At 42.3% G+C, this 25,106-nt stretch overlaps 1 protein-coding gene across 3 annotated transcripts, besides 1 other annotated feature; it reads right to left on the bottom strand.

The window, feature by feature from the left end:
• Positions 1 to 446: 446 nt before the first annotated feature.
• BRD7 (bromodomain containing 7) lies at positions 447 to 22,725 on the bottom strand. 3 transcript variants are annotated; one of them, XM_081015529.1, is made up of 17 exons: positions 22,591 to 22,725; positions 19,234 to 19,442; positions 18,159 to 18,288; positions 17,165 to 17,222; positions 15,714 to 15,858; positions 14,125 to 14,235; positions 13,138 to 13,316; positions 11,943 to 12,066; positions 11,376 to 11,451; positions 10,493 to 10,606; positions 6,620 to 6,752; positions 5,168 to 5,279; positions 3,447 to 3,509; positions 2,468 to 2,582; positions 2,226 to 2,369; positions 1,026 to 1,169; positions 447 to 627 (listed from the first exon to the last, which is right to left on the bottom strand). In XM_081015529.1, the coding sequence occupies exons 1-17, from the start codon at positions 22,637 to 22,639 to the stop codon at positions 560 to 562; spliced, it is 1,974 nt and encodes a 657-aa protein (XP_080871655.1). In that variant the 5' UTR covers positions 22,640 to 22,725; the 3' UTR covers positions 447 to 559. The 3 variants fall into 3 exon arrangements, with proteins under 3 accessions (XP_080871655.1, XP_080871656.1, XP_080871657.1); XM_081015530.1 differs by having other exon boundaries at positions 447 to 624; XM_081015531.1 differs by having other exon boundaries at positions 10,493 to 10,600.
• Positions 22,726 to 22,958: 233 nt separating this feature from the next.
• Positions 22,959 to 23,390: a sequence feature (RNA overlapping with rRNA (AC0LMH_025126) was converted to a misc_feature.).
• Positions 23,391 to 25,106: the final 1,716 nt, after the last annotated feature.

The following is a 25,106-nucleotide window of genomic DNA, read 5'->3' as shown; positions in this document are numbered from 1 at the left end:
GTTGCCAGTTTGCTTTTGGAGTATGTTCAAGGGAAAGCAGTCAGCTGTTCAAGTCTAAGGCTGCTGCCCTGTGTACATCTCTAGATGGATTCTGCTGAATGTGAGTAAACTCAATAAGGCATTGTTATGTCTGATGTGATGTGAAAACTTGTCTAGGGTGACTCAATTTAAATTGAACATTGTTGCCCACAGCAGCCATTTCCAGTGGCCATGATAAGCTTTCCTTTTGCTTCGTCATGTGACTTCCTGTAATAATAAATGCTCCATTTTAAATGTCAAATTTGAGGCTTTCTAGCCCATTGTCACCTCAGTCCTGTATGACTCAAGTAATGCCTGCAGAATGGAGGCAGCAACAAGATTTGTGTGAATGTAAAACTCTGCAACTTGCTTCATTCTGCACTGCATTCAGGAAGCATCTCTTAGATCTGTCAGGAAAATAGAACTGGTTTGGTTTTAAAGTTTTTATTAAGAATTCAAACACAAGTATACAAAGTGCCCATGCATGCACTGGGACAAATCTTTAAAAAAGAAAGACTTAAAACCATTTAAATAAGAAGCATCATGTACCACCAACTAGTTCACATTCATTTCCACTGAGAACAGGAGCTTTTGGAGGTTCCTCTGCTTCTGGGGAGGAAAAAGCATTAACAGCTTATTACTTTGCTTGTTTTGGCTAAGGAAACAGGTGGAGGTATATTAGCTTCTCTCTATTTAGACAGACAATGGTGTGAATCTGCTTCAGAATTAACAAGCTGCTTTCACTACAGGGAAGGGGAAATGTCAAGCCAAAAATGTGCCAAAGTCAGATTTAGGCACATCTTCCAGCTCTAACTAGTCCAACGTGATAGGGTCAACACAGAAGTCAGACTTTCTCACTGTTTATTTCTTCTGTGGGTTAAGTACCTCTTAAGTGCTAGTTTACAGAATATGGTTACTGTAGTTACTCCATGTGGTGAGCAACTCATGAACCACATCCAGGACAACCAATCTATGGGGACCTGCTGAAATGCACTGTGGTTACTCACCATCTGTTAAGTCAACAAAGCTGTCCATGGCATCTGGTAAAGGAACTGAAATCCCCATCGCTTTACGGATGCCATATGTGCTCACAATATCTCCTGGAGCCACTTGTTGTGCAAGCTCTTTTAGATTACTTGTCACTCTCTCCGCTGGAAAAGTTAACAGTAAAACATTGGTATGACTTTATAAGGTTTATCTAAAGTCTGTTAATTGCCCCCCAACAGCCTAAAAATGCAGGGTTTTGTCATATAAAACTAGTTTGCACACATTGGTTTTCCATGACATGCAAAGTGGGGCAGAGTTAATGATTTACGATGAATCACTCACCTATCTGGGCCATTTTCTCTATGGGAACAAACCATGGTCACTGGCTTAGTACAATATCCTAGTCAAAGGTCATCATCATAATTTTTTATATGCCACCCATATGACTGGGTTGCCCCAGCCCCTCTGGGTGGCTCCCAACAAAATATTAAAAACACAATTAAACAGCCATTAAAAGTTTCCCTGAACAGGGTTGGCATCAGATGGGAGAGCGTTCTACTGAGAAGGTCCTAATTTGCTTCACTCCATACAAACCACAATCCCTGGTTTTGACATATCACTAAGCCCCCAGGAATTGTGGTTAGGGGGCCAGTGCTCTAGCACAGAGGAACAAAGCAGGCACAATCACCTCATGCACAGTAAGCCATGCAGCCCTCCAGACAGTATAACAATAGGAACAGAAATGCACTACCTTGTTTCCCATTGCTGCGTTTCTAAGAACGCAATGCTAGATGTATTTTACTTATGTTGTGGCTACTCTATCTAACCTGCTCTGTGCACTAGCTGCAGAGTCTTTGCTGGCCCTGCCCTGTCCATCATGACTTCAGATAGTGGGGGCAGGGGAAGATTACTTTCATCTAGCTTTCCAGGCTTGGCCCCTCTGCCTGCAGCAGCCAGCCAGGCACAAAGGAATCCCCTTCAGCTTGCAGTAACTAGCATTTCAATCCCCGCCAGCAACCACACATCTTCCACTCTTCTATGACATCCAGGAAGGTGATGTCCCTATATTGTCGTGGCAATGCTGCTCCATTTGATAAATGTGGTTACCAAGACAACCAGCATCCATTTTAAAGAAGTTACTAGCAGGGCAGAGGTTAGACTAAAGAACCAGGACGTGTCTAAAATTTAAAGGTTTCACATGCCAGCAGCACCACACTCACCCAAGTGCATCTCTTTGTAAGATGGGCCCAAAAGGCAGATCATGTTCGGAGGTGGCTTCGTACTTAGTCGTTCATTCTGAGCGTCTTGAAGCTCCCGAAGCAATTTTGTGGTTTCATCAAGTTTTTTCTGGAAGACCTCTGCTTCTGTTCAATTGAAAGTGAAGTTTTGGGCAGACATCAGCTGGGCTGGAATGTGCCAAGAGGCCTTGCAAAGCAACAACTGCACAGCTCATGCCACTCACCTTCTGAGTCAAACTCCTCCACAGGCATTCCAAAATTGGTTACTGCTCTCAGTGCTGTCAGCCTCTCCTTACTAAGAGAGGAGTCAAACCTACTGGGTAGAGCCGTTTCCAGAATCTGTAGATGGCAAACAAATGCAGGTTCTTAAAAATCAAGCACACCCCAAATTTATATAAAATATTTGAACCAAGCAGTGCATTTGTGGTGACTCTCAACCTTTTCTTCAGATCAAAAATAGGCATCAGGGAATGGGGAATGTGTGGCCCTCTACATGTCCATTGGGCATGCTGGCTGGGGCTGTTATAGCCCAACAGCTGGAGGGCCACATATTCCCCATCCCTGCTATATACTAAGTGGGATTGTTTAAACCACTATAATTGGTTCTCTATTTCCTCAAGCGCAGACTTAGAACTACTCCAATATCAGCTGATAAACTATAATATCTGGGACTATGTTCCATCTTCAACATTTACAACAAAAGAGAGGCAATTAAACCATTCTGCTGAATCTCATCCATTTGCCAATGAGTCAGATGAGGATACCTTAGTAATACATTTATACCTGAACACCTCCTTCATCAAATGTCTCCTGTTTACAACAGTTATGTTGAACAGGCAGCAGCAACTATCTTGCACAACAGCATGAATTTGTGAGGGCTTAGCTTTCAAAGTAATAAGGAGTTAAAACAGGTTTCTTTATAATAGTACAAGCTGTGGCTGGAGAATACAGATGACTGCAATTAAAATCTGACCATGGCACAATAAGTTGAACTTTACATAACTTGATTTTAATGCTATGAATGAAAGGTCGCAACACAGAGTTGGAAGTTTATCTCCAATGCTGCACAGTAAAGAGCAAGTCAGCTGTTCCGGTTTTATGTAGAAGTACATAAAATTTGGCACTTGAAACAAATTATTCTAACTGGCTTGCATGAGAACCTTTCACTGCCTAAAGGCTCAATCAAATTCAGAAGAGTATCACCTCCACATCCTTGCTTGTAGCAGACTTTTCACACAGACATTCAGCTTCTTCTGCTGGCTGCAACTGGAAAAGAAGGATAAAGTTTTCAAGCTGCTCAACCCCTTCAACTGGTTAAAGGTAAAGGGTAAAGGGACCCCTGACCATTAGGTCTAGTCGTGGCCGACTCTGGGGTTGCGGCGCTCATCTCACTTTATTGGCCGAGGGAGCCGGCGTACAGCTTCTGGGTCATGTGGCCAGCATGACTAAGCCGCTTCTGGCAAACCAGAGCAGCGCACGGAAACACTGTTTACCTTCCCGCCAGAGCAGTACCTATTTATCTACTTGCACTTTGGCGTGCTTTCGAACTGCTAGTTTGGCAGGAGCAGGGACTGAGCAACCGGAGCTCACCCCGTCGAGGGGATTTGAACCGCTGACCTTCTGATTGGCAAGTCCTAGGCTCTGTGGTTTAACCCACAGCGCCACCTCTGATTTCAAACACTCCATGGTGGGTGCCTTCCAGATGTTGGTTATATTTGCTTGAAGTGGACAGTGAGGGCTTCTCCTATGTAATCCCAGGCTTTTCATATTACCACAGTGATATAGGAAGGAGTAATATTGCTGTGGGTCCCCAGGACACTGAAGGGACATAAAAATCTGACCTAAAGCTGATGCGTTTTAAGCAGCCTGTGCACATGATTGCAGGCTTAGCTTATAACACACACACACATCTTATCAAGCTAGTTTTCTGCTAATTAACCCCATTAGGGGAATAAATTTCTCAATGAAAACTTCACAGTGGGATCCAGGTGAGTTAAATGCTCTTATATAAAAACATAGTTTGAAATATTTCTAAAGGTATGCCTTTCCTCCAACATGCTTTCTCAAGGAGAACTAGTACCTGGTCTCATAAGTAATATCTGTCATGTAGATTCTTTTTGCAGTCCAGGGTAATTGTCCCCATGTCTATGGACTCCTTAATGCCATGATTTCCACTCCACCATTTACACTTTGGGAGTAGCCAAAGTGTAGTTCGACAACATTGGGAGGGCAACTCCCATCAGCCTCAGCTTGTAGGGTGAACAGTTAAGGATAATGAGAGTTGTAGTGTGGAGGACACTACCGTATTTTTCGCCCTATAGGACGCACTTTTTCCCCTCCAAAAATGAAGGGGAAATCTGGGTGCGTCCTATGGGGCGAATGCAGGCTTTCGCTGAAGCTTGGAGAGCGAGAGGGGTCGGTGCGCACCGACCCCTCTCGCTCTCCAGGCTTCAGGAACACATCCGCAGCCTAGGCAGCCCTGCGGGAGTTCCCCGCAGGACTCCCCACGCTGCGGATAGCAGCCTGCCGCCCGGCTCGAAGGGCGCCCTGAAGCAGAGCGCCCCGCCCGCCGGGCAGACATCCGCAGCATGTTGGAGCCCTGCGGGAGTTCCCCGCAGGGCTCCCCCACGCTGCAGAAAGCAGCCTGCTGCCCGGCGCGAAGGGCGCCCTGAAGCAGAGCGCCCCACGCGCCGGACAGACATCGGCCAGCCCCACAAGCTCGGGGGACAGCAAGGAGGCGCAGCGCCGCCATCCCATTGTTCCTCGACCTGGTTCGGTTTCCCCGACCTGGTTTTGGGGGGGAAATAAAGGGGGGGAAATTTCCTTTATTCCCCCCCAAAAAAACTAGGTGCGTCCTATGGGACGAAAAATACGGTACATATTGCTTCACCCTGATACAGATGCTCACACACAAGCAGTCTCACCTTTTCAAGTTCTCTGAGTGAGAGAGAATGCCTTCCTTGGGTCAAAACATCCAACAAACTGTCCGCCATTACATATGGGTAGTCTTGAGATTTTGCCAGGAACTCATTGATGCTGAAGATAAAAGCAACAAAATTGCATGCCAATTAGTTTACAAGAAACAATCTTACAAATAAAAATAAAATCACTACTTACCTTTGAGGTTTTGTTTTGTTCTCTGTTTTAAAAAAAGTTTTATAATATCAGAACCACTAGGGATGTTAACTGGTGATTTCTCTTAAGTTTATAGATTTTCCCTTTCTTGGATATGTTTTTAAATTCACATCTGTATTGGGATGCAGACATGCATTATTATCCACAGGCTCGTAACTTGTGTAAATTTGCAGTGCTAGTTATCACTGACGTTTCCTAGAAATAGTAAAAACTGGAGCTATGTATGTTCAGTGCAAAAGGTGGTATTCTAATCAGTCTGTGTACCCTGTGCTTCATTTGGTGGGTGCAGGAGGGAGGCTGATAGCAAAGGGAATTGTATGTGCGGTGGTGGGGGAGAGAACATTACACCCTAATGTACGCTATCTTGAATTTGTCTTGGAAAAGCCAAGGTGCAACCAGGATAAAGCAACACTAAGCAAGCTTTCTACAAATATGGGGTTCAGGGGTGCCAACTTAAATAAAATATTGGGGGAGGGCCAGGTAATTGATCACATGATGTTGTGCAGACACACCAGTTGAATGGCAATGCCCATCAACTTTGGGGGAACCCAGCCACCTCAAATATTTCATTGAGGGGGGAGCAAAGCCCCTTTGGCCCTTAGGAGTTGGTTCCTATGACGTGGTTACACCTAACATGCCAAATACCACTCCAGCAGGTGCCCAACCCCAGCGCTCATTCCTCCATCTCTCACAAAAAACCTGGAGAACTCAGTTGATTAGAGAATGACAGTGATGATGCCATGCTTGCAGGTTCGATCCCCGTATGGGACAGCTGCATATTCCTGCATTGCATGGGGTTGGACTAGATGATCCTCAGGGTCCCTTTCAACTCTATGAATCTATGAACCAGTCAGGAAAGCTGAGACACAAGAAGAGATCCATCCAACTGAGACCCCCAAGGGAAACTTATGTGCGTAGAAAAAGCATCTCTCAGAATCATACCACAATTTAGATTTTTATTTGTATTAGGACAAAGGTTGTAATGGATGGGATGTAAAAATCGAAATACTAAGAACTCACTAGCTTCCCTGTTGAGTTAGTGTTATTCCAGGAAAAGCCCCGCATCAACTAGTCAAAAATAAAGAATACAAAAGCTGCAGTCAAGTTCCATTCTCTTGCTAGTGCCAATGCCAGTAGCAGGAAAAGAAGCACTCCCCCCCCACCTGCCAATATGTGAACATTTCTAAAAGAGGTTTTTAATTCAAAGTCATCAGGATAAAGACAAAAATAAGCCTACTTACTTAAAATTCCCTTGATTAGAATCTTCCCCATAGGTGGAATAGATTAAATCAGAATCATCCTTGCTGATATTTGCAAATGTGGAGTCATAAGCTGGAGCATAAGAGCTAAAGGGCCCGTAGTTCAAGTACATCACTAATGAAAAATAAGAGCCAGAATTAATATTCTCACATGTGTTAGACTGAATGTCCCTTTTAACAACAGATTTGCTCTTCACAGGTGTTTACTGCTTGTTGGAAGAAGAAGTACAGCTTCTCGATTTAAAGCTAACAGCACTTTAAATCTATTGCACCTGGTCTGGCCAGAGTAAAAAAAGCCTCTTTGGGCTCCGAGAACCCAGTTCCATGAGTGCCAAGAAATTACTGTTGCTTCAATTACAGTGGTAAAAGGTAAAGGTACCCCTGCTCGTACGGGCCAGTCTTGACACTCTAGGGTTGTGCGCTCATCTCACTCTAGAGGCCGGGAGCCAGCGCTGTCTGCAGACACTTCCGGATCACGTGGCCAGCGTGACGAAGCTGCTCTGGCGAACCGGCACCAGAGCAGCACACGGAAACGCCGTTTACCTTCCCACTATAAAGTGGTACCTATTTATCTACTTGCACTTAAGGGTGCTTTCGAACTGCTAGGTGGGCAGGAGCTGGGACCAAATGACGGGAGCTCACCCCGCCGCGGGGATTCGAACCGCCGACCATGTGATCGGCAAGTCCTAGGCGCTGAGGTTTTACCCACAGCGCCACCCGCGTCCCTATCAATTACAGTAGTATCTTGGGTTAAGTACTTAATTCGTTCCGGAGGTCTGTACTTAACCTGAAACTGTTCTTAACCTGAAGCACCACTTTAGCTAATGGGGCCTCCTGCTGCTGCCATGCCATCGGAGCACAATTTCTGTTCTCATCCTGAAGCAAAGTTCTTAACCTGAAGCACTATTTCTGGGTTAGCGGAGTCTGTAACCTGAAGCGTATGTAGCCTGAAGCGTATGTAACCCAAGGTACCACTGTACACCTGTCCTAGTGCCAGGCAACCAGAGATGTTAATACTCTGGTTAATACGCTGGGGGTGCCTCCTCTTCCCACTGCCAGTCACCATTTCTTCCAACAGAAAATTGTAAATGCTGGGGAAACACTGAAGCAACTGTCATTAAATATTTCTTTCGGAATGAATGAAATGCTTTCTCAAATGTAGTTTTATTCACTCAAAGGCCATGTACACAAGGATTTTGACTTAATAAACTATACTGTGCAAGAGCTGGAGGCTGGCAGAATTGCTGCTTCATTCCCACCTTTACACAAGTTGCTAATCAAACCAGGAAGAGGATAGTTTCACATGGCATCTGAATCTGAGACTATGCTTTGATTCTCCCTAGCAATCCAGGCTCACTAGCCAACCTTAAGCTAGAGTTTGATGTTTGCTTATTAAACCTGGCTTGTTAGGGAGAAGCAAAGCCCTAACAAACACAACAAACTAAACAAACAAACTAACTAACTTACTAACTAACTAAGAGCACAGAATGCATAATTCAGGAGTAGCCAATGAGGTGTCCTCCAGACAGCCCCAGTCAACATGTTCAGAGATGATAGGATCTTTAGTCCAACAGTATCCTGACATGGGTAAAGATTGTGCCTAGTATTGCCACAATTCTGACCAATCCCCTCCACCTATGTTGTGCAAGTCTTGTGTCTGAACCTATCCACTTTTACCTTGCACGACTAGGTTGCTGAATTCATACCACACCAGAGCTACATTCCGTAACAACTGGTTTATTAAAACTGGCGTTTCTATTAATTGCTTGTCAACTCAGATTCAACTAGCATGCATGCCCAAAGAAAACTGCTTTTGCAAATCCAAATTGGTTTAACAGGTACATATGTGGCTATATGCAGTGCCCCAATATTGAAATAAGAGTGTGAAAATATTATTATGCCACACAGTGTAGATATCTTAAAAGCCTCAAGTCATATGTTTCAACTCTTGAATGAATCAAGTGATGCGAATTTCTGTGATTCAGTTTGTGCTTTGTCTCAAGAATGAATACATCAGCAAAGAGAACAGACTGTGGATACAGAGCGAGATCCAACATTGCATCAGCAGATGTGAGGGGACTTCCCCTTCCTCTCCACCCCAATGAAGCTCCCCATCTTGCTCCAGAGAGTCCCCCAGCATCCTGCAAATCCCTGATTTGCAGGGAGCTGCAAAGGGGAGGAGAGAGAGCTGCATTTGGACAAGTGGGATACCGCAACTTTGTATCACCCAGATTCAGCTTTGATCTATGTTAGCTGATCAGATTAGCTGAGTTTTAAGGACTAAACTAATAATGTGTAAAGCTTTTAATTGTTCTGATGATGGATACAAATCCCATATATTTTCAGGGATCAAACAGTCTAGTGCATATACTGTTAAAAGCTTTTGAGCTTTTCTAGCAGCTGCCAAAGCATATGATGTGATCGTTCAACAAAACTTCTGTTTCGGCAAGCTAGCAACAATTTGGTTTTCTGCTGACTGGACCGACAACTCTTGCCAAGTAGTAAATGAGCAAAATATTTAGCTCTAATCTCTTTTGTTTTTTTATAGCCCAAGTCATACAATAGATTCTCCTCTGCTTATTTCCCACATATGCAAAATCTCCTTTTTATATGGGGTTTTTAGTACATCAACCACAAACAACTGCAGAAGGCACTAGGTGATATAAAGAGATCTGATATATAGCCTTCAATATTTATGAGAGGAAAAATCACCTAGAAGCTAAGTTCACATTGGTTGTCTCTTACACAAATCATGTTGCACAATTACGCTGTTCACGCTGTTTAAATAGCTCAACAACTTTGACCTGAACCCCTAAAAAATGGGGCTTTCCTCCTCCCTAAAACAAGCTGAACTTTGACCTGAACCCCCCAAAAGGGGGTAGATCACTGCAGTACAGGAACGAGACTGCTAAAATTGCTCAGGCTGCCAATGCCATAAATTCTGCCTCGAATCTCTTAGGCAGCCTGGTATCCTCTACAGACCAAATTACAACAACAAAAACTAATAACTGTTAAATGCATAAACCTGTTCTTAGTTGTCCCATAGAATTGAAATAACCTGTAGTTTAAACAAGGGCCTGATATTTTAGGACTAGGTTGTACTATATGTGACTATACTTGCAAACATGTTGGTATGTAATACTATTTATTCATTTCATAAAATTTATACACTGCCTGATTTTAAAAGAAACCTCAAAGCAGTTTGCAAAAAGTTAAAACAATAAAATTAAGAAAATCACAACCATACTTAAAAACATCCAAAAGCTAAAATGCTAAAACAGATTAAATTTACCTCAACTTTCGAAGCATCTAGGTAGGCTTGTCTGAACAATAACGTTTTAAGCAGGCACAAAAAAAGAGCATAGTAAAGGCGCCTGCTTGTTTTCAAGAGGCAGAGAGTTCCGAAGTGCAGGTGCTGTCACACTAAATATAAGAGTTCTTACAAATGTGGAACGGGTATTATGTGGCACCTATAGTAATTGGGCCACCTTTTAGAAAAATTCTCAAAAGACTGTTTACAATAGTGCACAGTTAAGCAAACCTCTAACTTTCATACTTTATTTCAGCTTTAATTCCCAGTGCTCATTTCCTCTAGGAAAGAAGAAGGGTGTGCCTGGGCAGAGGCAGCTGCAGCCTGTTGAGGAGAGTGCTGGCTGTTTCCACCTGTGGCTACTCAAAGAGGTTATCTGTCTGCTCCACCCCTCCAGGTAACATATAAGTACATGCCTAGACATAGTTAAACGTGGCAAGGTCTACAGGGTACTCAATCAGTGGTTCATAGCTGACCGGAGTAATTTCTGCCAGCCTTGTTGCATTCAAGGGCACCACTAAACATAAATTAGAAGTCACACTTACCAGGAGTAACTTTGTTTCTTTTGTCTTCTTTGAACCCTTGTAATGTATTTACACCTGACTGCAGTCTTCCAGCTGTGACACCCAACTTTGCAGAGCCATGTCCGATTTCTACCACTCAAGAGATGAACAAAAAGAAAGTTATAGGACTTAAGTTAGCCACATGCACACAACATCTCCCTTCTGAGTATTTACTAGGTTTTTCTAAAGCCTTTGTGAGCATAAACACTGAAAAATTGTCCCTTAAAAACACCTTAGTCCTGGATTCAACTATAAGTCATAAAAATGCACTAAGGAAGAAAAAGGTAGTTGTAATAACGACCCTAAAACAGAAATGTCCACGCTAATCTATTTTAATTTACGTAATTGAGCAGGTGAAGGCAGGGAACTGAATTTGGGACCTTATGCATAGAAATTATTAAGCTATATTGCAAGGATGGGAAACCTGAGACCATCCAGATGGCTCAGGACTACAACTCCATTCATCCCTGAGCTCTGGGCATACTGGATGGGAAGCCAAGCAACATCTGGGCAGGCACAGGTCCCCCATCTTTGCTAGATAAGGAATCATGCTTCTGGAAGGCACTCGTTTAAAAATGCCATGGAATATTCCAAGATGTTAGGTCATTATTCCCTAAATCAAACAGCATTCTCAGAAGGACATCCCATTCTGACTGTCTCTGGACTAACTGTTCAAACAGGGACCATTTAAGCAGGGACCAGAAGCAGCCAGATGCGAAGTGGGAATTCTAAGGAACGCTAGCACGGGAGGAATGTGGGACAGCCTCAAGAGACTTCCTCTGCACCTCTACTAAGTGTAGAAATCCATCAGTAATACACACCACCAAGGGGAAAGGTTGTTAAAATTACTCAGTGCAAACATTACCCCCTGTGTTATTTTCTGCTGGATTAAGAAGTCCCAGGGTGGTTGTGCCATCAGGTTTTCTTCTTTCAAACTCACACTGAAATAAAGATCAAGCCATTAAAATGTGTCTTTTGTGCACAGCCTACAAAGCTAGGATGACAGAGTCATACATAATTTAGCAGGCTGTTTTGTTTATTGCTTCAATGAATGGATATTATGAGACTTTAGATTTGTAATCACATCAATCATTGAAACATCAAATGAAAGGGACTGAAACGTATTTAACTTACCGTATTTTTTGCTCTATAAGACTCACTTTTTCCCTCCTAATAAGTAAGGGGAAATGTGTGGAGCGAATGCAGGCTGCGCAGCTATCGAAGTCAGAACAGCAAGAGGGATCACTGCTTTCGCTGTGCAGCGATCCCTCTTGCTGTTCTGGCTTCTGGGATTCAGAATATTTTTTTTCTTGTTTTCCTCCTCCAAAAACTAGGTGCGTCTTGTGGTCTGGTGCATCTTATAGAGCGAAAAATACGGTATGTTATGGTGTTCTAGATAATGAGCATCATCCATATCCTTTTCTCCGTTTACCTGAGCATTAGCAGGTCTTTTTGTTAACTTTCCTCCTGATTCTCTGATGATATGTTCAATCAGTTCTTGTTCCCTCTCTAAATTACTGTTCCTTATTTTTTCTTCAAGTAGCTCTTTCTCTTTCCTAGAAAACAAACATACATTAAAAAGAGACAAAAAACCCCCCAAAACTATATACATTACTGTACCCCTTCATAGTATATAAGATAGCAAAAAAAGGGTTTAATACCACCAAGTCTAAAACTTTGTTTTAGAATGTGTGCAGTCAATAACTGGTAAATTCCAAGAAGTTCTTCATCAGTTTAAAATAAAGTGGCACATTTGGCAGTGAAGGTGGAATTCATTTGCCAGTAACTTGCTTCCTTCGTTGTGCATGTCATCATCCTTGAGTCTGAAAGTATTATTTCAAGCAGAAGGGACTGTATCCAATGTTGTTTGTTTTCTAAATAGTCCCACTGAACTTACAGGACATGACTAATATAGGTCCATTAATTTCAATGGCTTTGTTTTGAGTAAAACTTAGCTGGATACAACCCAATGTTTCTAAAATTTGTCTTATACAACAGGACAACATAATTTGAACCTGAAGTTTTACCGGAGTGCAAATAAGTACCCAAAAAAAAGAAGAAGAGACAAGTAATTCTGTAATAGGATAGTTTTCATTATATTAAATTGTATCTCGCTATTGTGTTTACTATTGTAGTTTCTACTATAAATGTTATCCACTGGCAGTTCTAGCAAACTCTTGCTGCCTCTCCAGCTCCAGGATTGGCTGAGGATTAATTGGCAGTTGTGTGGTAAAGGCACCCAAGCGTGGTCAATCTAGCAACTCCTACCAACTGGCTTTTTCCCTGCTCTGAAGCTGGAAAGGCAAGTGGGTGAGTGCCAATGCCAGAAGATTCTGTGCACCTTTTCCTTCAGAAAAAAATGTGGGTGGTGGTGGAATAGGACTGGTGACTAAGATCTTTGGCTAAGGCTACGCAAAAATGGGAGATCCCTATAGATGCCTCTGTACAGAGGTGTTCCATGTAGCCATCATGCCTAAGTGCTACTGACATACCAGTCTTCTTCCATGTATTTGTTTAATCCCTATTCAGAGCTACTGGAGATAGTTGCTTTCAATGCAGCCTGGGGCTGCTTGCTCCTAATTTTGCTGAAATGAAAGAAATATGTAAGCCCTTTGCAGAGTAATTACTTCTTGAGTTCTTTGCTAGGTGTTTTAAAGGCTCTGAGGTCTATGTCCATGGAGTCTGCATCTTTCCCAAAGCCATCATCATCTTCACCTGACTGGAGACCTGTTTTATCTTTATGCTTCCTGCTCTTCTGAAGGTCTGCCATGAAGTCAATGCTTTGTTTCAAACTCTGGATTCTTTCCTAAGGAAACAAACCATGCAGGTTTAAAACTTCATACTGTATGTGAGTCCCCCATTTTAAAACTGCCTAATCATTAAGTGCTTTTCTTTCAGTTACAAGGGGTCTTCAGAGGGGGGAAGAAGGCTGCAAAGCTGTCACAGAACCCTTGCAGAGTCTGCAGTCTTTTCCCCAAACTGAAGGTCCATGTTCTGCGCTAATAAAATATTGTAAAAGCAGTTGTACTAGCAGTGCATTTTCCCCAGGGAGAACTCACAGGAACTCAGTTCCAGCACCGCTCAGGTGGGCACCATTGCCATTCTAAAAGAATGAAGGAGGTATTCATGGTGAGTTCTGGCATCTCTTTTTCTAGAATAGCAGCACTGTGTGCTAGCAATGGAAGGAGATGGGGAGAGAAGCCTACCACAAGCTATCAGTTCAGATTCCTGTTGAGTGTGCTCTGTGCTTCCCCCATCTGCCCACTGGGTAGGTAAGAGGTGCAGAGAAAAAATGGGGTGTAGGGAAGTAAGTCCCATTGAGTTCAAAAGACTTAGTCCCTAATACATGTGTTTAGGATTGCAGCTGTAGTGATTCTTGGAAGAAAGATCAAGCAAGTAGGTAGGGTTCTAATACAAATAACTTGCAAACAATCAAACTTTAAGTTCTAACTATTCTTGGAGAGATAAAGAAGAAAGAACTACTTATTGAATTAACCTAATGACTTAGCCTTTAGCTAGAAAAGAATGGCCTCTTCTCTATTCAACACAAATGGAAATGTACACAAGCCAACAAAACTCCAATACCTCTTGAATTATTTCCTTAATTCAGTTACCTGGCTGAGTATTTTCATTCCTGAATGCAAGAGTTTTTTAGCAGCCTTGTAATAAATGGTCTCTGGTTTGTTATAGACCATGGCGTTAGTACACATCAGTTTGAAGTTCTCCTGTATCAACAGAAGAAGTAAGACACATTAGTAGGAACTTACAGGAATGTTACCTAGAAAATATATCTGCCCCTTTATGTATGGAAATTTGTACTGTGGACAAGATGGCAGGTGCTAGTAATTGAGAACATAAGCACTGTTTGTTCTGCCTGGCTAAAAAAAGTATCCTCATGATATGGAGGATATAGGAATAATGCATCATAATACAGGTGCAAGTTAGTCTATACAGTTTATTAGTAGGATTTCCAAGTTCCAACCTAGCAACAACGTTTGTGTGCACACACATGCGTAGACAGCACTGCTGTGTGCACACATGCAGATAGGAAGCATTGCTACTCCATGGTTCTATCTTACTCCACTGTTCTAATAGTCTGTCTCCTGACCCACCTCTAACTACAGTACTACTGCAGATAGAAAAAAGGACAGGCTAAGAAATCACTGCATTAGCTGGCAGAAGAGGCACCAGGCCTGCATTCTCTGCCACCTCGAAGCTCTTAAGAGTGACAGGCTGAGTCTCTGGTTGGGATTTGGTATCCTTTTACTTAGATATTAGTTTGCAAAACACTAGGCCAGCAGTTGATGTGTGTTAAAGATGACAGATTTGATCTGAGACCAAAGATGCTTATGACAGACATCTGACTTTACACTTTTCATATTAATGTGCTGATAAAGGCAATGCTCAATGCAGACAGTACTCCCAAGAGATCAGAGGGCTCTTTTTGTCAGGATGACAACAGTAATAAGGGAATCACACGTGTTTTTCTTTAAAATGTGCAAATAAAAGGATAAAAGGTTGGGGCAGGCATTTTAAAATATAGTGCTATATAAGGCAGGAAAGTTGCATTTTTTTAAATTTCCTAAACTTTTTTTTGGAAGGGGGGGGATGAGAGTCAATATACACAATATTTGTTTCAGTAATGCAATTGTATTACATTCTGGAAGAACACTAGGGATTCTTACTACTGTCCTGTGTGCTAAAGTTTGTTTCCTACATTTCTCAAGAAAACAACAACAACACAAACATATTTACATGCTTCTGTGATTTAAGTAATTCTCTTAAACACAGAAAAGCCTCAACCTTATTAATACAATGGTGAAGAGTCACTTAATTATGGCTATAAGTATTTATTACTCTGATGCACTAATGACCAGGTTCATTTCACATCCTTGTTTTAAAAGATCAAGTACTTCTGCTGTTCAGTTTTTTCTCCTTGACACACACACACACAAAATTTCCAAGACCCTGGAACATGAAAAATGTCTCTTGAAAACATTCACAAAGACTTTCTCTAAAGAAAGCAAATGAACAACTCTGAAAGCCAGATGCGCCAATTTTTTATTCTATGTGTTCATAAACTATGAAAGTGCAGCCCCAAAATGAATAAAATATTGAAAAAACCTGCACAATGCAATTGCTAGTACCAGCAAGTGTCAACGTCTAATCCCCCCTCTGCAGTTAAAATATAAATTAAAAGCACCTTTAGTTCTTCTATGGACTGGTAACCATTGTTCTTGATCTTCTCTTTCATGGTACTAAAATCCATTGGGCGTTTAATGATCATGGAGTAGCCAGGAGCAATAAAGTCAGTCACAGGAAATGAAAAGAAAGCATTTGGATCCTTTCTGTTAAGAAATGAAAAGAAGAGCCCTTTATGTTTCATTTCTATAACAAAGAACAGACAGAGCTTAGTATTAAATAGGAGAGAAGACTCCAACTTGAAAGAAACCACAGAACTGAACTGAAACAAGAGAGCTTTTGCCCTAATAATACAATCTTGCATTTCTTTAAAGTTGTAGAGGTGCTGCCTGGAAGCAGTCTCACCCTCCCTTTTTATTTTATTTTTTTACTTTTGATGGGATTTTATTTTTAAAACATGTTTGACATTTCTAAACCAAACCACAGGTGCCACATTCTGTCTCTCCTTAGAACACCAAAATGGATTATAATATCAATGGCAGGGAAAGCAATTCTATTTCACAAGGCCGTTGAATGCTTGCAAAATCTTACTCTCACCTTCAATTGAAGGGTCCAGTTTAAGACTGGCAGCATTCCCCAAACCCCAAGCAGTGTTAATACATAGAGCAAAGCCTTCAAACATCAATAGTCCAAGCCTCACCAAGTCTAAGTTAAAACTAAGAGAGAAACCATCAAATCCTCATTCTGGTCCACATGGGTACGCAAGATACCTAAAAACTATGAAAGATGAGTTGTCCAAGCCAGTCACGAATCATACATATAACTCAACTACACTGACTGAGAAGATTGCCACTAGCTTTTGGCCAAATCCACAAGCAAGAATAGGCCGGGAATCATCAAAATTAATTTGACCTTCCTCTAGTAACTACTGCTTACTTCCACTCTTTCCCTGATAAACTCCTTTTTAAAAAAATGTTTTTGCCTTAATGGAGCAATGCTTCATATAATCTGTAGTCAAGTTACATGAACAATTCCCTAAGTTCAGATGGGTTAAGCAAGAGTATACTTCAGACAGATTTCTCCTATTAGGAGAACCTAATGCCCTCTGAAGAAAGATAAACTTAGACCACAAACCAAGATCCTAAAAAAGCTACAGGATATTCCATAACTACTCCAGAGTAAGCAATTTTTGAAACACAACCCATTTATCAGTAACTTTCTAGAACCACTTCAATAAAGATTTAATGATTAAAAGTGAAAACCATTATTAAAGGAAGATGATGCAGGAACTATGCATCATCAACACTAAAAAAACTTGGGTTCAACATGCATTAGCTTGGCAGATTTTACAGTTGACAGTAATAGCAACACTTACTCATGTAGAAAGAAAGAAAGAAAAAGAAAGAAAAATCCAGCTCAGAAAAATTAACACATTGGTTAGACAGCATTTTCTAATATTTAGCAATTTCTACTAGCAGTATCAGAAATGCTCGGAGTCTGACAAGAACTCACCTTTGCAGTTGCCTCACAAGTTGGTTCAATGCTTCTTGAAGTGGCGTCTGTTCCACTTCTAGGACAAAAAGATGAAAGAAAAATATTAACTAGAGTGCATGCGCGTGGACACACACACACACACACACCTAAGAAATGCTAAATAGAAAATGCTATATTTTCAAATGAAGTACTGCTGTGCAAGGTAATAAACACATCAAGAGTTGCTTTCTCCTGTTAACAACACTTTTTCTATGCATGAGGTTCCATAAGCTGGTTAGCTCTCTAAATTGCTCTGACAGGAAGGACTATGCACACTACAAAGAAATTAGACCTTTTCCATAGGTGGTGGTGCGCTCCCCAATTCTAGTTCTGCCTATGCCGTAGCAAGGGGGTTGTTTCAGAGCTGCTGCTTCAATCACCTTTGGAACTTCTGCCTTTCTCCCTTCTTCAGCTTAGCTAGCTGAGGTGGAAAGCGAGCCAGTCTTTTTAACTCTGGCCATACCTGCTCAGCAGGGAAGCTCAATGGCCAAAGACAGGTGTGTGCCTCACTATCACCCTGTCATCAAGAGAATAAGGCCACAGAAGTGTCCCATCCAGCCATGGGATGCACTTGCCAAAACTCTTTGCACCATGTTTGTGGGGTATTCCTGACTGTTTCAAGTTTTTCATCTCATAGTTTCAAACATACATTTATTTCAATTTTAGAAACAGAGGCGCATGAAGCATTTTAGCCTATTAAGAAACCTCCCACAATTTGAAAGCAAACTTGAGAGCTTTTCAGATTTTGGCCAATTACATGTTAGTAACGGAGAGAACTAATAGCTACAATGTTGCTGCTATTTTAGATTTATTTTGAGACTGATCTTAATTTTTTAAAAAACTTTCAGGATTCAGCTTTCCTCTTCAACAACAAAGCACTTAAAGTGGCCAACGTCATAAATTGAGAAGCAAGGCAGAACAAATCAACTTACCTAACAGCTTAAAAAGAAACAACAAAACAGCTTTTTCTTACCTTCTTGTTTTGCCAAACTGCTTGCCAATGGTTTTTCAGGTGGCAAGTCTAGCCTTAGAGGAGTCTGACATTTCAGTTCTCTTTCTCCTTCACTTTCACCCCGGTCCCTATCTCGCTTCTTTTTATCATCCTGTGGACATAAAATATAAGCAAAACTGTTGAGAGAAGTATCCATACCAGTGGCTGGAAATCTGATTACAATTTGTTTACTCAGTGAGGAAATTCATTATAAGTATACTAAAGATACACAAGGAACATTACAAATATGTTCTTTATGTGCTGTCTCCACCTACTGGAAGACACACTACGTCAGGACAAGCTTATTAATATTTAAAGGATGTGTTCCATAGGAAGCTGCCTTATACCAGATCAGCCTGTTGCCTATCTAGCCCAGTACAGTGGTACCTCGGGTTAAGTACTTAATTTGTTCCGGAGGTCCGTACTTAACCTGAAACTGTTCTTAACCTAAAGCACCACTTTAGCTAATGGGGCCTCCCACTGCTGCCGCGCCGCCGGAGCACGATTTCTGTTCTCATCCTGAAGCAAAGTTCTTAACCTGAAGCACTATTTCTGGGTTAGCGGAGTCTGTAACCTGAAGCGTATGTAACCTGAAGCGTATGTAACCCAAGGTACCACTGTATTGTCTAGCTTGACCAGCAGTGGTTCTCCAGGGTCTTAGGCATACAGTCTTTCCCATTACCTGGTCCTTTTAAAATTGAATACTGAACAGGGGGCCTTCTGCATGCAAAGGAGGTGGTTTATCTTTGAGGTATGGGCTAAATTTGCACAAGTGGAAAGCTGCACTTGCAATTCTGCTTGTGCAAGTGCCTTTACCCATTGTTTTAATTCCACAGTCCCAACTCAGCCCTTTATGCCGCATCCCAAGTCTTTCCAAAGGATTGAGGAGGACTATCCTGAAGACCAACCTGGTGCCCACCATAAGTTTTGGACTACAACTCCCATCAGCTCCAGCCCAAACATTTGGAGGACACCAGGTTGGAGAAGCCTGCCAAAGACAATCTATCACAAGGAAAAGATTCAAGTTAAAAAACAAAACAACTGCTCTGAAAGCTACCTTTCCTTTTCTCTTTCTTTTTTCCTTTTCTTCTCCAGGAACTTGCTTTTCTGCTTTTTTCCTCTTCTTCCTTTTCTTGTCTTTGTGTTTTTCATGGTCATTTTTGTCTTCATATAGGGCTGAATCATGTACTGAGCTCTGAGTGGAAAGTTCCGTGACTTCATTTCCTCCCACCTTTAAAACCAGCTTTAAGGGCTTTTCTACATATTCTAGGAAAAGCAGGAAATAGATCTGGTTTAAGTATTACAAATAAACTTGCACTACATACGCTAATAGGCTAGCCAACTTCAGGTTACAAAAGTTTTTAGCAATTAAATTGATGAATATGTAGCCAAGAATATATAGCTAAGATATATATAGAACCCAGAATATTGACCTAAGGGTTATTTTAATGGTGTCAGTTAGTTACTAGAAAAAAATGTATCTTTCTTTGTATAGCCAGCCAATTTACATGCAACCACTAAGCTTCATGTAGACCTTAGCTCCATTAATATCTGAATGCCACGGAGCAGCTTTGTACTTGGTTTTTGCAATACTACAATGAACGAACTAGTCAGAGACAGAAAGGTTATAACATAGCATTTAAGAAGATACTGTAGTGCTAAGTCTTGAAGCTTTTGTTCAGAACATGGATGAGAGCCTTTGGGCCCCCCAATGTTATTTGGACTCCAAGCGCCCATCAGCTCTAGATGATGGGAGATTTAATCTAGAAAAATTTGGAAGGCTGCAGGTTCCTCATCCCTGATACAAAGTATTTCAAGTGCTCAAATCACTTCACAAAACAATGGTCCAGTTCACATATAAAAAGGTAAAGGTACTCCTGACCATTAGGTCCAGTTGTGGACGACTCTGGGGTTGCACGCTCATCTCGCTCTATAGGTTGAGGGAACCGGCGTTTGTCCACAGACAGCTTCTGGGTCATGTGGCCAGCATGACTAAGCCGCTCCTGGTGAACCAGAGCAGCGCACGGAAACATCATTTACCTTCCTGCCGGAGCACTACCTATTTATCTACTTGCACTGGCATGCTTTCAAACTGCTAGGTTGACAGGAGCAGGAACCGAGCAATGGGAGCTCAACCTGTCGCAGGGATTCGAACCGCCGACCTTCTGATCGGCAAGCCCTAGGCTCTGTGGTGGTCCAGTTCACATATAGCAACAAGCTAAACCATGGCTTTGTATGAATGAGCAACTGCGCGAGTTCCTGGAGAGATTGCTGAGGTTCCTTTGCAGCTCCTCTGGTATTGTGCTGCTGCACTGCTGTGAGCTAAGTCATGATATGACTTTGTGTTATGCCAGAACCCAGGCTTGTGGTTGTGTGCCCCAGGCATACCACAGATATTAAGCCATAGGAAAACTTCAGCCACAGCTCGTGGTTTTCTCTGAGGTGAAATAAATCTTGAGCACAGTTCAGACACACAAAATCAAACCATCGCTGACCTCACAGCAGGAGGACCAGAGAAGGAGCAAAATGGCTGCAATCGTTTCTCTGAGAAACAGGGTATTTGCTTGTTTGTATTAAACCATGGTTAGCCCTGATGTTTTACATGCAACCAAGGTCATTATCTCAGCAATTTAAAAAAAAGGATAAAATATTAATATTCCCACACCACAGAACAGCCACTATAGCCAAGAAAACCATTTTGGAGTGATCAACATTTCCCTCCATGCCAAGAATTTTTCCTAGAAAGTGAAGATAGAAATTGTCTTTAAAATTAGGGAAATTTCATAGGAAAGAAGAGGTTGTAGCCTAGTTCATGGTTCTGCCTTTTCTTACAGTGACATAATGGCATTTCCAGCAAATTTGGGAATGAACTGAGATCATTTCATGCACTGGCTGTGTTCACATATCACACTAAACTATGGTCCAGCATGATGCATGTGAGAAGGAACAAGTCACCATCAGTCTCTCTCTTCATCCCATGCAGCCAAGGGGAATTAAAACTTTTTCTTTCTTTATCTGAACCACAGCTTGTCACTGTGTCTGTAATGACAATCTGCAGTAAATATTTTTTAAATTATTTTTGATACAATCAGTAAAATTTCAAATCAAATACTAAATTATACATTTGGGTAGACTTGCTGCAACAACATTTTTAGTAGGCATCAAGGAGTGTAGCAAGGGTGCCTGCTTAATGTTAATAGGCAATACATTTCAAAGCATAGGTGCTGTTGTGCTGAAAGACAAACACCTAATAGATGGAGAACAATTATTATATGGCACTTGTAGAAGTGCAAGCTCTGCAGATTGAAGCAGTCCAGGAAGCACATATGGGGCAAGGTGATCCTTCAAGTTAAATGGACCATTAACTATAGCTAGTTTAAAATAAGACAACTTCAAAAGGTTTCTGGAGCTGGCTTAAATATATATATATATCCATAGTTAACTGTAAGTGCAGTTCCCAGTTCAACTGACAGATGAGCTAGGACAGTCTGTCATTTTCTGTGGGTGGCCAGGATTAACAGCTATCTTTGAGAGAAGGTATTGCACTTTTTCACTGTCTTTGTATTTTAGATATCCTGCTGGTTGCTCCTCCCTTTTTATGCTGTCACCGTTATGAGAATCTGTATTTATTTCAATTTTAATATTGCACAAATATCATATTATGTACTGTGTCATAAGCTCAAAGCCACATCAAAACACATGGTCAACATTCTACATATCCGGGTAGGCCGAATGTTTTTCCTTTTCTTTTTTCCCGTTCATAAAAATTATGCACCGCTTGATCGCAAAAACAACAAGCCAACCCTCAAAGCTGTTTACAAAGAAAGGTGTGCCGCTTCCAATGGGCAGGGCACCACCCACACTTGAAAAGAATGATTTCCTACAAGTGGGACATTATGTGGCACCGGCAGTGGCACCAGACCCACAGATCGGAACGGTGGGAGTGGGTGTATGTTGGGGCAAAATTAATTCAATTAATTAACTGTTTGATTAATACTTGCAGGAACAGGTCCAGGGTGCAGGGGGCCCTCAGGTGCCCATGAGAGTCTCCACAGCACATACCTTTCTTCTACCTGACCTACCTCACAGGGTTGTTGTGTGGCTTTAATGAGGAAGGCGAGAGAACCGTGTATATGCCACCCTGAGCTCATGGGAAGGGGGGAAACAAATGCAATAAAATAGATATAGATATCCCCCCACACCCACAGGAGGAGGCCCCTTCCTCCTAAAAATCCCCCTCAGAATCCGGTTCCCTCACAGAACGACTCCCGCCCCGATCTATGGCTTCAAAGTGGACGGTGGAGGACCACAAACACCCCAGACGCTCTCTCACACACGCATACACACCACACAACCCACCGCCCCCTCATTATCAACCTATTTAGCAGCCCCGGGAGGAAGGAGGGGGCGGCACCTTCATACGGGTACTTCTCCCCCCTGTGCTTCTTGTGCTTCTTGCCCATGGCCCGAACGCAGACGCCGCCGAGACGCTCCTTCCCTCTTTCCGCCAAGTCTCGCCCTCCTCCCGCCGCGCTTCGTTTATTCTCGTGAGAGGAAGGAAGGCCGAGAAACAAAGCGGAGGGAGAGGGGAGCACAGATATAGAAATAAATGGAAGAGCGGCCTAACGCCTTGTCCGGGTGAGCAGCTTCCGCGCTCGCATTGGCAGCCGTCTCTCTTCTCCCCGCACCCCGACCCCTGCGGAGGAAGAGATAGGAAGCGAACGGATAAAACGAGAGTTTGGGCGGAGCTCCGTTTAAAAAGCCGCGTGTCCCTGCCTCGCTCTTCCCTTTATCCGCCACCCCACCTCCCCCGCGCAACGGTAGCAGCTCTCGTCCTACTCACAGTAGATCCACTGAAGTTAAAGGGCATGAGTTAGTGCATTAATTTCAGTGGGTCTGCTCAAAGTACCCACAGAAACCAGTTGTGCTTTGACAACGTGACATATAACAGTTCAGATAAAGCCGAAGGGGAAAAAAGGTAACAGAACTCGGTAGCCGAAGTTGTGTGCCCTTCTATAACTCTATCTCATGGGCCCGAATCGAAGGGGAGGGGGGAGAGAAGGAAGAAAAAAGGACAAGGAAGAGACTGGGGCAGAGAGCGGCACTAGTAAGGTGCCTGAGAAGACGAATGGTGTCCCCTGGCGGCTCCAGGGCGCCACTACAGCGGCGCAGTCGCCGTTTGAGCCTTGTTCTTCCCCGCTTCCCTGTTCAAAGGTGAGACTCAATTATATATAAGATAGACGGCTAAAATTATTTTTATATAACATATAAAATTATATATAATCAGTTATCTTGCATGGATATGTGCCTGTTCATATTGATAAGAGCTTTAATGTATAGGGTTGCCATATTTCAAGGAGGTTCTTTAATGGTATATTAAAATCTTATTTTCTGAATGCTAGGTTATGATCATATCAGACTGCAACTGAGAGAAAGCTTGGTTTGGGGATAGGAGTTAAGCTCTAGGGTTTCCAAAAGGGGGTGTGGGGACACAGAGCAAGCGATTTATATGGTGCATTCGTGCTTTCATATACTTACTTCAAATTTATATACAGTACTTAATTTGTATGCCCTTTGATTGTAATAAAACTTCTAAGTGCCTTATGAGCGGTTTTCTTGAATTAAGTGCATTGTAAATTTCTTTGAGAATTCTTTTTTAAGTGTAAAGCGATATACAAGTCTTACAAAATCAATTCTGTAGGAAAGAGATAAGATTTCTGGGTGGGTTTTTGCTTGCTTGCTCTTTCGTCTGGATAAAAACAGATTATTTTAACGTTTTTAGGTTAAAGTCTTTAAATCATAAGTCGTCTTGGAGGCTCTTTTTGAGCCAATAGGCAACTCATAAATACTTTTATAAATTGACCCTAGTGTACAGTTTACTTTTCATGAACTTTCTGCATCCCCCCCCCCCCTTTAAGCCCATTCATCCTTGCTCACCTGTGTGCCTTTGTTATATATCTTTAGGCACCTGGCAAAAGCATTCCTGTTCTCCCAAGCCTTTGGCTAACTAAGCAATCTATGTCCCTTTGAACTGTGGGGAGAAGGTTATTTTTGTTTGTTTGTTAGTATGTCATGTATTTTTATATTGTAAACCACTCTATGATCTTGGGGTGAAGGGCGGTACAGAAATTTAATTAATATTAATCATACCACATTGCCCCAGACTTTTGGTAACTATCATACTGAGTGCCTTGGCGCATACCCAGAAGTGCCTTGTGATGAAAAAGGCCAGTGTCTCAGGGGTAGTGCACATAGTCTGCATGCAGAAGACTCAAGGCCAGCAGTGCCAACTTGAATAAAATATTGGGGGGGGGGGCTGCCCTGCATAATCGATCACATGACATGGTGCATGCCGACCATTTGAATGGCAATGCAATATTTTATTGGGGGAAGGCGAAGCCCCCTCGGCCCCTAGAAATTGGCTCCTATGCCCTAGGCTCAATCTCTGGCAACTCCACATAAAATGTTCCAAGCTAGTAGGGCAGGTGGGAGACCCCATATCTGCTTAAAGCAGGAGGTGGAAAACCTTTGGACTTCCAATGGATTTTATTGAGTGTAAGGCAGTTTCCTATGTTCCCCACTGCATGTTATAGAGAAGGGCTGAAACTCAGAGGCAGAGCATCTGCCTTGCATGTGAAAAGTCCCTAATTCAATCACGGCATCTTCTGCTAAGGCTGGGAAAGACTCCCTCTATGAAACCCTGGAGAACCTTTGTTGGGCCGTGTAGGCAATGCTGAGCTAGATGGACCAGTGGTCTGACTCACTATCAGGCAGCTTCCTATTTTCCCAGGAAGGCACTGTTGCTGGCTGAAACCTTAAGCAGAAGCTCTTAACGCTGCAACGTTTTGTTGCAGACCCCACCTGTGTTAGTAAATACTGATCGCTTGGCAGCAACAGGAGAAGAGGAATATTGCCTCCACGATCTGCTTC

Source organism: Podarcis pityusensis (genome assembly GCF_964106645.2).
Source record: "Podarcis pityusensis genome assembly, chromosome: 8".
NCBI lineage: Eukaryota > Metazoa > Chordata > Lepidosauria > Squamata > Lacertidae > Podarcis > Podarcis pityusensis.
This window is presented reverse-complemented; position numbering and strand designations above follow the sequence as displayed.

Bases quoted from the DNA above. Each gene is read 5' to 3' on its own strand.
- BRD7 (XM_081015529.1), bottom strand. From the start codon at position 22,639: ATGGGCAAGAAGCACAAGAAGCACAGGGGGGAGAAGTACCCGTATGAA. The intron at 19,443-22,590 runs GTGCCGCCCCCT...TGCTTTTCCTAG, and splicing joins GGAGAAGTACCCGTATGAAG to AATATGTAGAAAAGCCCTTA. The intron at 1,170-2,225 runs GTGAGTGTGGTG...TAACTTTTCCAG, and splicing joins TTACAAAGAGATGCACTTGG to CGGAGAGAGTGACAAGTAAT.